Source organism: Amblyraja radiata, chromosome X (assembly GCF_010909765.2).
Source record: "Amblyraja radiata isolate CabotCenter1 chromosome X, sAmbRad1.1.pri, whole genome shotgun sequence".
In the NCBI taxonomy this organism is placed as follows: Eukaryota; Metazoa; Chordata; class Chondrichthyes; order Rajiformes; family Rajidae; genus Amblyraja; species Amblyraja radiata.
In genome coordinates, this window is record NC_045999.1 from 508,731 (window position 1) to 524,528 (window position 15,798).

Genomic DNA, 15,798 nt, shown 5'->3' on the forward strand with positions numbered 1-15,798 from the left:
CCTTCGGCCCACTGGATCCGCACCGACCAGCGATCCCCGCACACTAACACCATCCTACACACACCAGGGACAATGTTTACATTTATACCAAGCCAATTAACCTACAATCCTGTACGTCTTTGGAGTGTGGGAGGAAACCGAAGATCTCGGAGAAAACCCTTACGCAGGTTACGGGGAGAATGTACAAACACCGTACAGACAGCACCCGTAGTCGGGATCGAACCCGGGTCTCCGGCGCTGCATTCGCTGTAAAGCAGCAATTCTACCGCTGATCCACCATGACCACCCTTTTCTGCATGTCATCCTTGTATGTAGAAGTGTTTCCTTTCATCACCCTGAATGCCTGGCATTAGTTTCCCTGCTGTGCAACCTATCTATGGCCCTCTTGATTTTTTATGAACCTCTCTAAGGTCACCCCTCAATCCCCTTTGCTCCGTAGAATATAGCCCCACCCCACCCTGTCTGCCCTCATCTCAAGCCCTTCAGTCCCAGGAACATCCCTGTGAATCTTATCCAGTTATTGCCTCCTTCCTATAGTACGGCGACCAGAACTCCACACAAACTCCAGGTGCTGTCTCATCAATACCATATACAACTGCAGCAGGATATCCTTGTATCTTGTGCCCTGCCTGATGTAGGCAAGCGAGCCACATCTTCACCACCTTGCCCTTCACTCCCCCTCTTCTTATTTTAGCATCCTCCCACTTGCCACACCTTCCAACAGGCTCTGCCAATCAGGCTTTACAAGTTGGTGTCTTACACGATAAACATTGGCCTTGGCTCAAATTCAGACTTTACCTTGTGCAATGTAGGACTAGTCTGTACATGACTGTTTTAAAACTCATAGAATTATTACTTTGCCATTGTTCATCTTCTCCAGTGACAACTAATTCCCTCCCTCTCTCCCTCCCTTTTGCCCCATTATAAGAATGTTTCACATCTACTGTGAAGACTAATCCAAATAGTCATGTTGAATCTCTGCCACTTATTGCCCACCATTAATTCTCATGCATTGTCGGAGGAATGTTTACTTTGGCTGCTCTCGTTCTTTTCATATCCCTGTAGGAGGTTGTGGTGTCTGTATTTTATTTTCCACTTAATTCTTATTTTATCTTCACCCACTTTTAATGTTTTTACTCATCCTCACCTGTTTATTTTTAAATCTCCCGATTCAATGGCCTTCTACTAATCACAGTCAGGCAGGAAGATGCCAGGTGTGTGGGGCAAGATGTGTGTGTGTAGGGGAGGTGTGTGTGTGGGGCCAGGTGTGTGTGTGTGTGTTGGGGCCAGGCGCGTGTGTGTGTGTGTGTGTTGGAGCCAGGTGTGTATGTGTGTGGGGCCAGGTGTGTGTGTGGAGCCAGGTGTGTGTGGGGCCAGGTGTGTGTGTGTGTGTGGGGCCAGGTGTGTGCATGTGTGGGCCCAGATGTGTGTGTGTGTGGGGCCAGGTGTGTGTGTAGGGGAGGTGTGTGTGGGGCCAGGTGTGTGTGTGTGGGGCCAGGTGTGTGTGTGTGTAGGGGAGGTGTGTGTGTGTGTGGAGCCAGGTGTGTGTGTGTGGGGCCAGGTGTGTGTGTGTAGGGCAAGGTGTGTGGGGCCAGGTGTGTGTGTGGGGCCAGGTGTGTGTGTGGGGCCAGGTGTGTGTGTGTGGGGCCAGGTGTGTATGTGGAGCCAGGTGTGTGTGTGGGGCCAGGTGTGTGTGGGGCCAGGTGTGTGTGTGTGTGTGGGGCCAGGTGTGTGCATGTGTGGGCCCAGATGTGTGTGTGTGTGGGGCCAGGTGTGTGTGTAGGGGAGGTGTGTGTGGGGCCAGGTGTGTGTGTGTGGGGCCAGGTGTGTGTGTGTGTAGGGGAGGTGTGTGTGTGTGGAGCCAGGTGTGTGTGTATGGGGCCAGGTGTGTGTGTGTAGGGCAAGGTGTGTGGGGCCAGGTGTGTGTGTGTGGGGCCAGGTGTGTGTGGGGCCAGGTGTGTGTGCGTGTGTGGGACCAGGTGTGTGTGTGTGTGTGGGGCCAGGTGTGTGTGTGTGGGGCCAGGTGTGTGTGTGGCCAGGTGTGTGTGTGTGTGGGGCCAGGTGTGTGTGGGACCAGGTGTGTGTGTGGGGCCAGGTGTGTGTGTGTGTGTGGGGCCAGGTGTGTGTGTGGGGGGCCAGGTTTGTGTGTGTTCCACAGGTGCCAGTACTCCTCTGGATCCTCACCCGGGCCACTTCCATAACCATATAACCATATAACAATTACAGCACGGAAACAGGCCATCTCGGCCCTACAAGTCCGTGTCGAACAATTCTTTTCCCTTAGTCCCACCTGCCTGCACCCATACCATAACCCTCCATCCCCTTCTCATCCATATGCCTATCCAATTTATTTTTAAATGATACCAACGAACCTGCCTCCACCACTTCCACTGGAAGCTCATTTCACACTACTACCACTCTCTGAGTAAAGAAGTTCCCCCTCATGTTACCCCTAAACTTCTGACCATTAATTCTGAAGTAATGTCCTCTTGTTTGAATCTTCCCTATTTTCAAAGGGAAAAGCTTGTCCACATCAACTCTGTCTATCCCTCTCATCATTTTAAAGACCTCTATCAAGTCCCCCCTTAACCTTCTGCGCTCCAGAGAATAAAGACCTAACTTATTCAACCTTTCTCTGTAACTTAGTTGTTGAAACCCAGGCAACATTCTAGTAAATCTCCTCTGTACTCTCTCTATTTTGTTGACATCCTTCCTATAATTGGGCAACCAAAATTGTACACCATACTCCAGATTTGGTCTCACCAATGCCTTGTACAATTTTAACATTACATCGCAGCTTCTATACTCAATGCTCTGATTTATAAAGGCTAGCACACCAAAAGCTTTCTTTACCACCCTATCTATATGAGATTCCACCTTCAAGGAACTATGCACGGTTATTCCCAGATCCCTCTGTTCAACTGCATTCTTCAATTCCCTACCATTTACCATGTACGTCCTATTTTGATTTGTCCTGCCAAGGTGTAGCACCTCACATTTATCAGCATTAAACTCCATCTGCCATCTTTCAGCTCATTCTTCCAAATGGCCTAAATCACTCTGTAGACTTTGGAAATCCTCTTCATTATCCACAACACCCCCTATCTTGGTATCATCTGCATACTTACTAATCCAATTTACCATACCTTCATCCAGATCATTGATGTACATGACAAACAACAAAGGTCTATCCTCGAGCATTGAAGGCAATCTGAGCCGTCTCTCCTGTCCCTACACCTGAGACAGGAGAAGCATCTAATCTTCCCCTCCCCTGAACCTTCACTCTCGATTAACGAGGCACAGAAGTTGGTTGGGTCTCTGATCTTTGTGGCTGAGCAATGCCTTGGTTTTGGCTCTATTATTAAGCACTTATTTCTGATGTGATTAACTCTCCTAACTGCATTAGGCTCTCAAGTGTTTACTGTGATGCTTGTATTCACTTAGGCCCTGAGAGAGGGAAGTTTATGTGTAATGAGGAGGGCTTGCAGCTCATAATATTCCTCTGGGGATTGAAGAGATAGAGATTTGTTTTCTGAATGGATTTCAGTTACTGTCCTTTGGGGCTGTGCAGGTTAGATCGATGACTAGTGGGAAGATGGCGGCTTCTCCACAGCTCAATCTCGCTCTCTTCTTCAATAATGGCGGCTTAGCCCATTCACAGTGCATTTTAGGGGAAAGGTTTGGGAGAGAGATGTGAAGGAGGGGATGATCAGGGAGGGTGCTGGCAGTAAGATGCTGGGTAGAAATACACAAGGGAGCTGAGTGGAGGGAGCGCAGTGTTACATCGAATCGTTCTGGGGTGGGGTGTGGTATTGGGTAGATGTGAAGGTGGGGCAGTGGTCAGCTGGTGTGAGGTGGCGAGTGGTCAGCTGGTGTGAGGTGGCGAGGGGTCAGCTGGTGTGAGGCGGCGAGGGGTCAGCTGGTGTGAGGTGGCGAGGGGTCAGCTGGCGTGAGGTGGCGAGGGGTCAGCTGACATTGGCGCGGGGAAGGGTCAGCTGGTGTGAGGTGGCGAGGGGTCAGCTGACATTGGCGCGGGGAAGGGTCAGCTGGTGTGGTGGGGCAGTGGTCAGCTGGTGTGGTGGGGCAGTGGTCAGCTGGCGTGAGGTGGCGAGTGGTCAGCTGGCATTGGCGCTGGGAAGGGTCAGCTGATGTGAGGTGGCGACGGGTCAGCTGGCGTGAGGTGGCGAGGGGTCAGCTGGCATGGCGCGGGGAAGGGTCAGCTGGCGTGGGCTGGTATTGCTCTGCCTTCCGTTACTATCTGAAGCCTCTCTATCCCCAGAGCATCGTGGTACACTGGCAGCCTCCGCCCCCAGGGACACACAACGGCGTGATCACCGAGTACAACATTCGGTACAAAAAGGCCGGTCGCCGCGGGGAGACAGACTCCACGGGAGGGAACCAGCTCTCTCAGACTATCGATGGTGAGTACATGGGGATCTGGGCTGTTAGGGATATGTATAAATCACTTGGACACAATCTACATGAGTTTGCAGATGACACCAACACAGCAGGGCTGTGGACTCTGACAATGGTGTCGAGGTTTACAGATCCGCTACTGAAATGGGCAGAAGAGTGGCAGATGGAGTTTTAGCCAAGCAAGTGAGAGGTGTTGCACTTCAGGAGGTCAAATATAAGTGGGAAATATACAATAAATGGCACAAACTATGTACAGGTAGATAAGAGATGACCGTGACATATTTAGCAGGGACATTGTGGGCTGAAGGGCCTGTTCTTGTGCTGTACTGTTCTATGTTATAACATACAGAGGGGGGGGGGGGGGTGCACAGACTGAATGGTCCCTGACAAGGGACAGGGTTTTCTACAGCTCAGCAGGGGCCTCTGGTGGTGGCAGTGTGGAGCTGCAGCTCTTGAAGGAGCAGCTTCAAGAAATGAATATGAACCAACACGACACGAGGCGCATCCTTGGCCAGCCCAGCTCACACCCAGAGTCACCCAACATTCACACTCAGCCCCCATGGTCTCACAATTAGAGGACATTCCTTTAGGAAGGAGATGAGGAGGAATTTCTCTAAGACTTTTGCCTCCATCACAGTGAGGAGGTGTTTGGTGAACTCACTGTGGTGGATGTTAATTTGTGTTTATTGTGTGTTGTTATTATTACATGTATGGCTGCAGGCAACAGCATTTCGTTCAGACCGAAAGGTCTGAATGACAAATAAAGGATTCAATTCAATCAAAAGGATTCAATTCTTTAGTCAGAGGGTGGTGAATCTGTGGGATTTTTTGCCACAGAAGGTTGTGGAGGCAGTCAGTGGAATATTTAAGGCAGAGATAGATAGATTCTTGATTAGTACGGGTGTCAGAGGTTATGGGGAGAAGGCAGGAGAATGCGGTTAGGATGGAGAGATAGATCTCTTAGGAGGGAGAGATAGGGTGTGTACGTGTGGGTGTGTGTGGGGAGGTGTAGATCAGGGTTGTGTGTGTGTGGGTGTGTGTGTGGGGGGGGGGTGTAGGGGTGTGTGTTTGTGGAGTGTGTGGGGCGTGCAGTGTGTGTGTGTGGGGCATGCAGTGTGTGTGTGTGGGGTGTGTGTGGGGCGTGCAGTGTGTGTGGGGGGGGGTGTGTGTGGGGTGTGTGTGTGTGGGGCGTGCAGTGTGTGTGTGTGGGGCATGCAGTGTGTGTGTGTGGGGTGTGTGTGTGGGGGGGGGTGTGTGTGGGGTGTGTGTGTGTGGGGCGTGCAGTGTGTGTGTGTGGGGCGTGCAGTGTGTGTGTGTGGGGTGTGTGGGGCGTGCAGTGTGTGTGGGGGGGGGGGTGTGGGGGGGGCGTGCAGTGTGTGTGTGTGGGGCGTGCAGTGTGGGGTGTGTGTGTGGGGGGGGGGGTGTGTGTGGGGTGTGTGTGTGTGTGGGGTGTGTGTGTGTGGGGCGTGCAGTGTGGGGCGTGGAGTGTGTGTGTGTGGGGCGTGCAGTGTGTGTGGGGCGTGCAGTGTGTGTGTGTGGGGTGCAGTGTGTGTGGGGTGTGTGGGGCGTGCAGTGTGTGTGTGGGGCGTGCAGTGTGTGTGTGGGGCGTGCAGTGTGTGGGGGGTGCAATGTGTGTGTGTGGGGGGTGCAGTGTGTGTGGGGTGTGTGTGCGGGGGTGCAGTGTGTGTGTGGGGCGTGCAGTGTGTGGGGGGTGCAGTGTGTGTGGGGTGTGTGTGTGGGGTGCAGTGTGTGTGTGTGGGGCGTGCAGTGTGTGTGGGGGGCGTGCAGTGTGTGTGTGTGGGGGGTGCAGTGTGTGTGGGGGGTGTGTGTGTGTGGGGGGTGCAGTGTGTGGCTGTGTCCAGCCCCAGGGGGAGTCAGTGTGCGATGTTTAACCTCTGTGTGTGTCACAGGGTTGGAGCGTAACACCGAGTACAGTTTCCGAGTGTCCGCGATCACCGTTAACGGCACGGGGCCATCATCAGACTGGGTGTCTACCGAGACATTTGAAAGTGACCTGGACGGTAAGGAAAACGGAACGGTCATTCCTGTGTCTCCGCTCGTGTTACATTCTGTCAGAATGCCCATATTTCTGCAGTTATCCTTCATTGTTAGAGATACTTTGCCATTTCAAGTAACCAGTCACAGGCAGACCAAGTACAACATGAGCTCCTCTGTCCAGTCACTTCCTACATGTTTAGGTTTGGGTTTCGTTACGTGTGCCGAGGTACAATGAAACGTTTTGTTGTGCAGGCGGTACAATCAAACCAAACCCTACAATCGGTAGATGAAAGAGGTTCAGAGTAGTTCCCAGCATTGTAGCCCATCAGCTCCAGAGACCCCAACACACATGACCATCAAACGACGTTGACACCAGTTTCAGTTCATTGGAAAAGTGCACCCTGTCATCAAGGGAAGGAACTGCAGATGCTGGTTTACATCCAAGATAGACACAAAGTGCTGGAGTAACTCAGCGGGACAGGCAGCATCTGTGAAGTGGGTGGGCAGGGGTGGTGAGTCTGCCCTGTGATGTACTGACCGTTCCGTCCTTCACAGAGTCGCGGGTTCCGGACAAGCCCAGCTCTCTCCATGTGCGCCCTCTGGTCAACCACATCGTGGTGAGCTGGACCCCGCCTGAAGACCAGGACATCGTGGTGAGGGGTTACGCCATCGGTTACGGCATCGGCAGCCCCCATGCAGACACCATCCGCGTCGACTACAAGCAGCGTTACTACTCCATTGAGAACCTGGGTAAGTTTCCGGACCCACCCTACTGGGTGAGGGGGGGGGGGGGGGAGACACGGTAGGGTGGGGGGGCCTGGATGGAGGGGAGCATGGGCTACGGTCTAAGGGTGGGGTGGGGTGGGTGGGGGCTAAGGGGCTAATGGCTGGGCTCCAGGGACTCAGTTATTCCAGGTACTCAGCATTGCGTTTCTCTTCCAGAGCCCAACTCTCACTATGTGATCACACTGAAGGCATACAACAAGGTCGGAGAGGGCATCCCCCTGTACGAGAGTACGGCCACCAGACCACTAACCGGTAACAGCACATGATCACACCCTGCCCACCTTGCCAATGTTCCTCTCAGGCTGCTTGCTCCTTTATAACTAACTCAGTGTTGGCTGCTGGGCCTGTTGTCTGCTGGAGTAGTGGGTGGTGTGTGTAGAGGCTGATGCTGCTTCTGCTGCTTCTGCTGCTGGTGACCTCTGGTTCACTGACGAGGCTGCCCCTTCTCTCCAGCGGGGTGAGGACTGACGTGAACAGTGGGCCGGCTTCCCATGCGTATTCTCCTGGGGTGTGATTGCAGCTTCCCCTTCTTCACCCCACACACTCAGTACCCCGGCAGCTAGCCACAGGTGTGGATGTGTCTGGGGTCAGTGTGACCCTGCCCGTGTGGCCCTGCCTGCACCCACGCTCACCGCCCTCCTGGGGATTTCTAGTACCTCAGGGGGGAATGCAGTGCCAGGCCAGTAATATTGTCGCCCTGTGTGATAGCCAGCATCTCCCTGAATGATCGCAGTAAGCTAATATTCCCAGTCTGTTTATCAATAGTATATTTATAATCACCTGCTCACTGCTTGTTCTCCTTCACACTGCCCACAGAGACAGGAGGCAGAGGGTTGGGACAGGACGTGGGGAGAAAAGGGAGTTGTGGAGAGAGGGCAGAGGTGACCAGGGTGACCAGAGTGTCAGTGGCGGCCATCAGTGGAGATCAGGGTCTAAATCTCGACCGTGATGTGAGCTCTTCCTGCAATGTCACCCAGTGCCCATGGGCCTTTGTGGTCCCAGAGTCCAGGGGGTCCCAGTGTCCAGGGTATTGGACGTATGACCTGCTGGCTGTTGACTGTCTGGCTGATTCAGTCGTTGCATTAGAGTGTGTGCTCTGTGTTTGGGCCCACGACCGTTCCAGTTGTTGGCTGTGTGAGTGTGTTGGGTGTGTGAGTGTGTTGGGTGTGTGAGTGTGTGATTGTGTTGGGTGTGAGTGTTGGCTGTGTGAGTGTATTGGATGTGAGTGTGTTGGGTGTGTGAGTGTGTTGGGTGTGTGAGTGTGTTGTGTGTGTGAGTGTTGGGTGTGTGAGTGTGTTGTGTGTGTGAGTGTTGGGTGTGAGTGTGTTGTGTGTGTGAGTGTTGGGTGTGAGTGTGTTGTGTGTGTGAGTGTTGGGTGTGAGTGTGTTGTGTGTGTGAGTGTTGGGTGTGAGTGTGTTGTGTGTGTGAGTGTTGGGTGTGAGTGTGTTGTGTGTGTGAGTGTTGGGTGTGAGTGTGTTGTGTGTGTGAGTGTTGGGTGTGTGAGTGTTGGGTGTGAGTGTGTTGGGTGTGTGAGTGTTGGGTGTGAGTGTGTTGTGTGTGTGAGTGTTGGGTGTGAGTGTGTTGGGTGTGTGAGTGTTCTGTGTGTGAGTGTGTTGGGTGTGTGAGTGTGTTGGGTGTGTTGTGTGTGTGAGTGTGTTGTGTGTGTGAGTGTGTTGGGTGTGTGTGTGTTGTGTGTGTGTGAGTGTTGGGTGTGTGAGTGTTGTGTGAGTGTTGTGTGTTGGGTGTGTTGGGTGTGTGAGTGTGTTGTGTGTGAGAGTGTTGGGTGTGTGAGTGTTGTGTGAGTGTTGTGTGTTGGGTGTGTTGGGTGTGTGAGTGTGTTGGGTGTGTGAGTGTGTTGTGTGTGTGAGTGTTGGGTGTGAGTGTGTTGTGAGTGTTGGGTGTGAGTGTGAGTGTTGGGTGTGAGTGTTGGGTGTGTGAGTGTTGGGTGTGTGAGTGGGTTGTGTGTGTGAGTGTTGGGTGTGAGTGTGTGTGAGTGTTGGGTGTGTGAGTGTGTTGTGTGTGAGTGTGTTGGGTGTGAGTGTGTTGTGTGTGTGAGTGTTGGGTGTGTGAGTGTGTTGTGTGTGAGTGTGTTGGGTGTGAGTGTTGGGGTGTGTGAGTGAGTGTGTGTGAGTGTGTTGGGTGTGAGTGTGTTGGGTGTGTGAGTGTTGTGTGTGTGAGTGTTGGGGTGTGAGTGTGTTGGGGGTGTGAGTGTGTTGGGGTGTAGGTGTGGGTGTTGGGGTGTGTGAGTGTATTGTGGACACTAGTGGGGTGCTAGGTGGGTGAAGCTGTCCTTTGACAGATGAGCGGTTTGTCATGTCTGTATGTGGATCTCTTGCTCTAACCCGTAACTCTGTCTTTCTTTGTTTCTCCTCCACTTCATGCTCCTGCTTCACTGCTTTCCCCACCTCGCTCTGCCCACTCTTCCCCCTCCTTCCTCAATTCACCATTTACTTTTTCCACAAACATTGTTTAATTTATCCCTCAAATCCTTTTGACCCTTCAGATGTTTATTTATTTGATCTTTTCAATAATCCATACACTCCAGTACCAGACCCCAGCCCCATGATGCCCCCTGTTGGTGTTCAGGCCACTGTGCTGACCCACGACACCATCCGCGTTACCTGGGCAGACAGCTCGCTGCCCAAGAACCAGAAGATTACCGACTCCCGCTTCTACACCGTGCGCTGGAAAACCAACTACCCCGCCAACACCAAGTACAAGGTGGGCTGCCAGCCCCCCCCCCCCCGCCTGCCTCCCACATCTATGCAGGGTGTGGGGGGGTGGGTGGGGTAGGGATGGATGTGGGGTGGGGGGGGGTGGGTGAGGGGTTGTGGGGTGAGGGGTGTGGGGTAGGGATGGGTGTGGGGTGAGGGGTGTGGGGTAGGGATGGATGTGAGGTGGGTGAGGGGTTGTGGGGTAGGGATGGATGTGGGGTGGGTGGGGGGGTGGGTTGGGGGGTGAGGGGTGTGGGATAGGGATGGATGTGTGGTGGGTTGGGGGGTGGGGTGAGGGGTGTGGGGCAGGGGTGGGTATGGTGGGTTGTGAGGGGGTGGGGGAGTTACTGGGTGGTTTTGGGGTAAGGGTAGGTGGTGTGGAGTGTGGGTGGATTTGGGGGTGGGTGAGGATGGGGGACTTTGCCCTGTGAGGGGCTGAGTACCTGTTAAATGTGTTCAGTGTTCACCCTGTGCCCTGACACTGTAAACATGGCTGCTTCCCAGACGGCAGACACCAACACACTGAGCTACATTGTCTCGGTCCTGAAGCCCAACACTCTCTACGAGTTCTCTGTGAAGGTGACGAAGGGTCGGAGGTCGAGCACCTGGAGCATGACGGCACACGGGACCACGTTTGAAACTGGTACGGTCCATCAAACACCACGGGGATCAGTGATAGACTAACGTGTTGTAGCTGCCGCACCAGTGTGTGTGGGTACGTGTCCCCAGCACTGTCCCCAGGGGGCGGTGTGTGTGGGTACGTGTCCCCAGCACTGTCCCCAGGGGGCGGTGTGTGTGGGTACGTGTCTCCAGGGGGTGACCGCTCCATTGGGCAGCCCCGCTCTGTCCACTCTGCCCATCTAGCCCAGCCCATGTCATACTAACCCACCTCCCACTGCCACGCTCACTACACCGCCCTCCACCCCATTGCTGTGGAGAGCCGACTGCAAACTAGAGGAGCAGCATCCACACTGTTTACAGCTCAATGGTGTGAACATTCAGTAATGTGGTGTGGTGCTGTGTCGTGCGGTGGGACGGCAGGTTATGGTGAGCCTACCAAAGGGAGTAATTGCCCCCTCTACATTGGGGACCTGGGGTGGAGGGTATTGCACCGAGGTGTTCCCTGCAACCTGTTTCTCTCGCGGTTCACAGACTCGCCAGCCGCCTGCCACTTTTGTGGGCTGGAAGTCTGTGTACCACGTGTACATGGAGTGCGTGAGGCTGCAGCCACTGTTTCAATACCTAAAGGGGCTGCTCCTTGCCTTCTGGCTGCATTTTTCACCCACCATCCTCATCTTTGGACACCCTGTGCGTAGGGGAGAGGGTAGGGCTGAAGATGTGCTGGTTGGGTTGCTCCTGGGCCTGGCCAAGCTGGCCATCCGCGAGTCACGGCGCCAGACGGTGGAGGGCTCTACCCGAGCCGGCTGACTGCCCCTTTTCCGGGGATACGTCCGTGCCCGGGTGCGGATGGAAAGGGAATACGCCCTGTCTACGGGCACCCTGAGGGAGTTCCGGGACCGCTGGGCACCGAGGGGGGTTGAATGTATCCTTGACAAGGATTGCAATATAATTGTTTAGCTCGTCTTGTATTATGGTGGTGTTTTGTTTTATTGTATTGTCAATACTATTTTAATATGTGAATAAATATTTTTGATTTAAAAAAAAAAAAAAAAAAAAAAGGGAGTAATTGCCAGCTTCACCGTCTCCCATGAATCGCGGCACCTCCGTCCACGTGACAGTAATAAACCAGAGTGCCCCTCGTTTCCCTGCCTTTCCGCAGTGCCCACATCTCCCCCCAAGGATCTGACCGTGGTCAGCAAGGAGGGCAAGCCCAGAACCATCATCGTCAACTGGCAGCCACCGTCAGAGGCCAACGGCAAGATAACAGGTACTGGGCAGGCTGCACTGGGGCCGGGACAGGCGGCACTGGGGCCGGGACAGGCTGCACAGGGGCCGGGGCAGGCAACACTGGGGCACGCTGCACTGGAGCCGGGACAGGCGGCACTGGGGCCGGGGCAGGCAACACTGGGGCCGGGACAGGCTGCACTGGTGCCGGGACAGGCAGCACTGGGGCAGGCTGCACGGGGGCCGGGACAGGCTGCACAGGGGCCGGGGCAGGCAACACTGGGGCACGCTGCACTGGAGCCGGGACAGGCGGCACTGGGGCCGGGGCAGGCAACACTGGGGCCGGGACAGGCTGCACTGGTGCCGGGACAGGCAGCACTGGGGCAGGCTGCACGGGGGCCGGGACAGGGTCACTGCGAGCCGGGGCTGCGGGGCTGATGCTGATCTGTAACCGGTGGATAAACAGGGTCAGCTGTGGGTCAGGAAGTGGCCGGAAGAGTACAGTGGGGTCAGGGTACAGGGCACAGGTAGCAGACGGGTTGGGGGCTACTGGTCGTGTCGAGGGTGCAGGCTTGTACCCACAGAGGGGCAAGTGGTCAGGGATGTGCGCTCTTGTGTCGAGGAGCTGTGCATGGCGTAAGGTCGGAGATGGAGCGTGGTTTGGCCGTGCCTGAATCGGTGGAGTATTGTCTGAGCCGTCTCTCTCTCTCCACAGGCTACATCATCTACTATAGCACGGACATCAATGCCGAGATCCATGACTGGGTGATCGAGCCGGTGGTCGGGGACAGACTCACTCACCAGATCCAGGACCTAACGCTCGACACCACCTACTACTTCAAGATCCAAGCCCGCAATTCCAAAGGCATGGGCCCGCTGTCCGAGTTTGTGCATTTCCGTACGCCGAAAGGTGAGGGGCCACTCAGCGATGCAGCGTGTCTGCAGCAGGGGCCCTGTGAACAGCAGCAGGGGCCCACGGCAGCAGCAGTGGCCAGTGGGCAGCAGCAGGGGCCAGTGGGCAGCAGCAGTGGCCAGTGGGCAGCAGCAGGGGGCCCTGTGAACAGCAGCAGGGGCCCACGGCAGCAGCAGGGGCCAGTGGGCAGCAGCAATGGGCCAGTGGGCAGCAGCAGGGGCCAGTGGACAGTAGCAGGGGCCAGTGGGCAGCAGCAGGGGGCCAGTGGGCAGCAGCAGGGGGCCAGTGGATAGTAGCTGGGGCCAGTGGACAGGGGACCATGGCAGGAGCAGGGGCCAGTGGACAGCAGCAGGGGCCAGTGGGCAGCAGCAGGGGGCCAGTGGATAGTAGCTGGGGCCAGTGGGCAGGGGACCATGGCAGGAGCAGGGGGCCAGTAGCCTGATGGCCGAGCATCAAAAATGTGTCTAGAAACCCATTTTCGTGACCCACGTCACGGAACTACATTAAATATTTCACAGATTTAGATGAAATATTATTGAGAAGGAAGTCATAACTCATCAGTGCCGAAAGTTGCACATTAATTAATTAAACTAATTAGAAAATGAGATTGGGAAAGTAAGCGTTATTTAGTGGCCAGTGCCCATATTACACCATGGGCAGCCTATTTCCGTGTTGCAGTTCATTTAAACTATATATTATTATACCTATATATACATTATATAACTTGTAAATGTGACTGTAATCATATATAATTAAGTATAATTATATTATATAAAAATAATATGTTGAATATAATTGTGAGTGTTTTTTTAATGACTGTCGTAGAGGTCCTGCTCCTAAACCAGCCTAATTAATGGGTCAGGGCAGTTCTTGTGGGTTCCTCCCTTTACTGAACCCCACTGACTGCCAGTGTGCAGAGTGGGGTCACGGCCATAGTGGGACTGGGGCAGTTCCAGGCTGGGGGACAGACCTGCAAGGCATCTTCCAGTCGCTTTAATAGGAAATTTAATGAGACTGCAGCAGAGGTCCCAGGTTTTAAGGGCTCATGAACCTGCCTAATTAAAGGGTCAGGACAGATCCTCTGGGTTCCCCCGTTTACTGTACCCCACTGACTGCCATAGTGGGGAGAGTGGGGGTAACGGCCATATCGACTGGGGCAGTGCCAGGCTGGGTGGCAGACCTGTAAGAGACCTGTCTTATTTCTGATGTAAATGTCACATCCTGACCAAGAATCGAATGCTCTGATGTTCACTCGATGAGTATTCATTTTAAGCTACAATGAGCCTATATTTATGTTAGAGACCCCCACGGTGGTGCCTTTGCAAATGAGGGCTATTACCTTTAACCTAAAATAACCCTAAAAGTGTTACATTGTTTGAGTATCTGTGTGTGTGTCTTTGTATACCTGTCAAACGTGTATCTGTGGATGTAAGTGTGTATGTATGTGTGGATGGATGTATGTGTGAATGGATGGATGTGTCAATGTATGTGTGGATGTGTGTGCATGGATGTGTACATGTATGTCTGCTTGCGGATGGATGTGTGGATGTGTGTGTGTGAGGATGTACGTGTGCATGTGTGTGCATGCATGGAAGTGTGCGTACGGATGGATGTGTGGATGTGTGCATGGATGTGTACATGTATGTCTGCGTGCGGATGGATGTGTGGATGTGTGTGTGTGAGGATGTGTGTGTGTATGTGTGGATGTGTGGGTGGACTGTCGCACTGTCATTCACCAACACGCCATTTTCATAAGTGATTCACTCATTGTTTAAATAATTTGACCAAATAAACAGTGAAAAGATCGGCATTAAAATAAAACTTTATATAATCATTTATTTCCCCAATTTATTTGTTTACATTACATCTGATCTTCATCTGAATATTCTTCATCACATTCCAAGTCTTTTGATAAGTTTTGATAAGTCCATTGATAAGTTAGTTCAAGTTCTAGTGGAGGGTCAGGCAGAGGCTACAAAAAAAACATCTCATAGTTATTAAGTCTGCATGGACTTCAATTCATAACATTTCATCCTATTCTTAATGTTAATGAGAATAACACTGTTACTACCATAGATAAATTAGTTCAAGTTCACATACACCAATTAATTTCTACATAAACATCAGCCATTTCTGACCATTTCTCACTCCAATGGAAGCCTATAAAGTGCAAAGAATATTCCTCCGTTTTTCTCCCGTGATCGGGGCCTGGAAACGTCCACTACGGACGGCACTATGTACAGCCCCCACCCCCACCCCCCCCTGACCCCCACCACCCCCCACCCCCCCCCCGACCCCCACCCCCCTCTGTGTGTGTTCACCCATCTCTGTCTCTTAAACAGCACCAGGATCTGGTAAACTCGGCAAACACCCGCCATCCATGGACTTGGGCACCGACACGAGGCACTCCATCGGTGGTGAGTAGCAGTGACCTTCTCTCCCCCTGGACCCAGCCCCCTCACCACTCCCCTCGCACAGCCCCTCTCAACCCACACTGCCCCCTCTCCCCAGTGACCTCATGACCTCCAGTGACCTCACGATTTCCAGTGACCTCCAGTGACCTTGCATCCCTCGGTGACCTCACGACCCCGCTGTGACCCTGCATCCCCCGGTGACCCCCGTCCTGTGATCCTGCCCCTCCCTTCACGGCCGATGTTTCGCCCACAGGTCACAACAGCCCCCACGGCAGCCCCACCTCCACCCTGGACAGCAACATCATGCTGATCATCATCATCTCTGTTGGCGTCTTCACCATCATCATGGTGGTCATCATCGCCTTCATCTGCACCCGCAGGACCAACTACCAGCAGAAGAAGTGAGTCGGTGGGGTGGGGTGGGGGTGGGGTTGGGGTGGGATGTGGTGGGTGGGTGGGGTGGGCATGTGGTGGGATGGGGTGTGCTGGGCATGCGGTGGGTGGAGGTGGGGTTGGGGTGGGCGTGCGGTGGGTGGGGTGGGCATGTGGTGGGTGGGGGTGGGATGGGGTGGGATGTGGTGGGTGGGGTGGGGTGGGTGGGGGTGGGCATATGGTAGGTGGGGGAGGGCATATGGTGGGGTGGGGTGGGCATGTGGTGGGTGGGGATGGGGGTGGGTGGGGGTGGGCATATGGTGGGTGGGGATGGGGGTGG

At 53.9% G+C, this 15,798-nt stretch overlaps 2 protein-coding genes across 9 annotated transcripts in view; both read left to right on the top strand.

Moving 5' to 3' along the window:
- The window catches only part of mtmr10 (myotubularin related protein 10), a 902,395-nt gene that overhangs the window by 361,918 nt on the left and 524,679 nt on the right, over window positions 1–15,798 (top strand). The gene's annotated exons all lie outside the window — the stretch shown is intronic.
- Window positions 1–15,798, top strand: part of neo1 (neogenin 1) — a 111,749-nt gene that overhangs the window by 88,322 nt on the left and 7,629 nt on the right. For 6 of the 8 annotated variants that reach the window (XM_033015101.1, XM_033015099.1, XM_033015102.1 and 3 more), the window contains exons 13-22: window positions 4,280–4,421; window positions 6,327–6,437; window positions 6,970–7,164; window positions 7,357–7,452; window positions 9,704–9,921; window positions 10,419–10,557; window positions 11,695–11,802; window positions 12,475–12,669; window positions 15,015–15,089; window positions 15,340–15,487. In XM_033015101.1, the coding sequence (XP_032870992.1) occupies window positions 4,280–4,421; window positions 6,327–6,437; window positions 6,970–7,164; window positions 7,357–7,452; window positions 9,704–9,921; window positions 10,419–10,557; window positions 11,695–11,802; window positions 12,475–12,669; window positions 15,015–15,089; window positions 15,340–15,487 (1,427 nt within the window). The remainder of the gene's footprint in view (window positions 1–4,279; window positions 4,422–6,326; window positions 6,438–6,969; window positions 7,165–7,356; window positions 7,453–9,703; window positions 9,922–10,418; window positions 10,558–11,694; window positions 11,803–12,474; window positions 12,670–15,014; window positions 15,090–15,339; window positions 15,488–15,798) is intronic. The other 2 variants (XM_033015097.1, XM_033015098.1) reach the window with 1 other exon arrangement.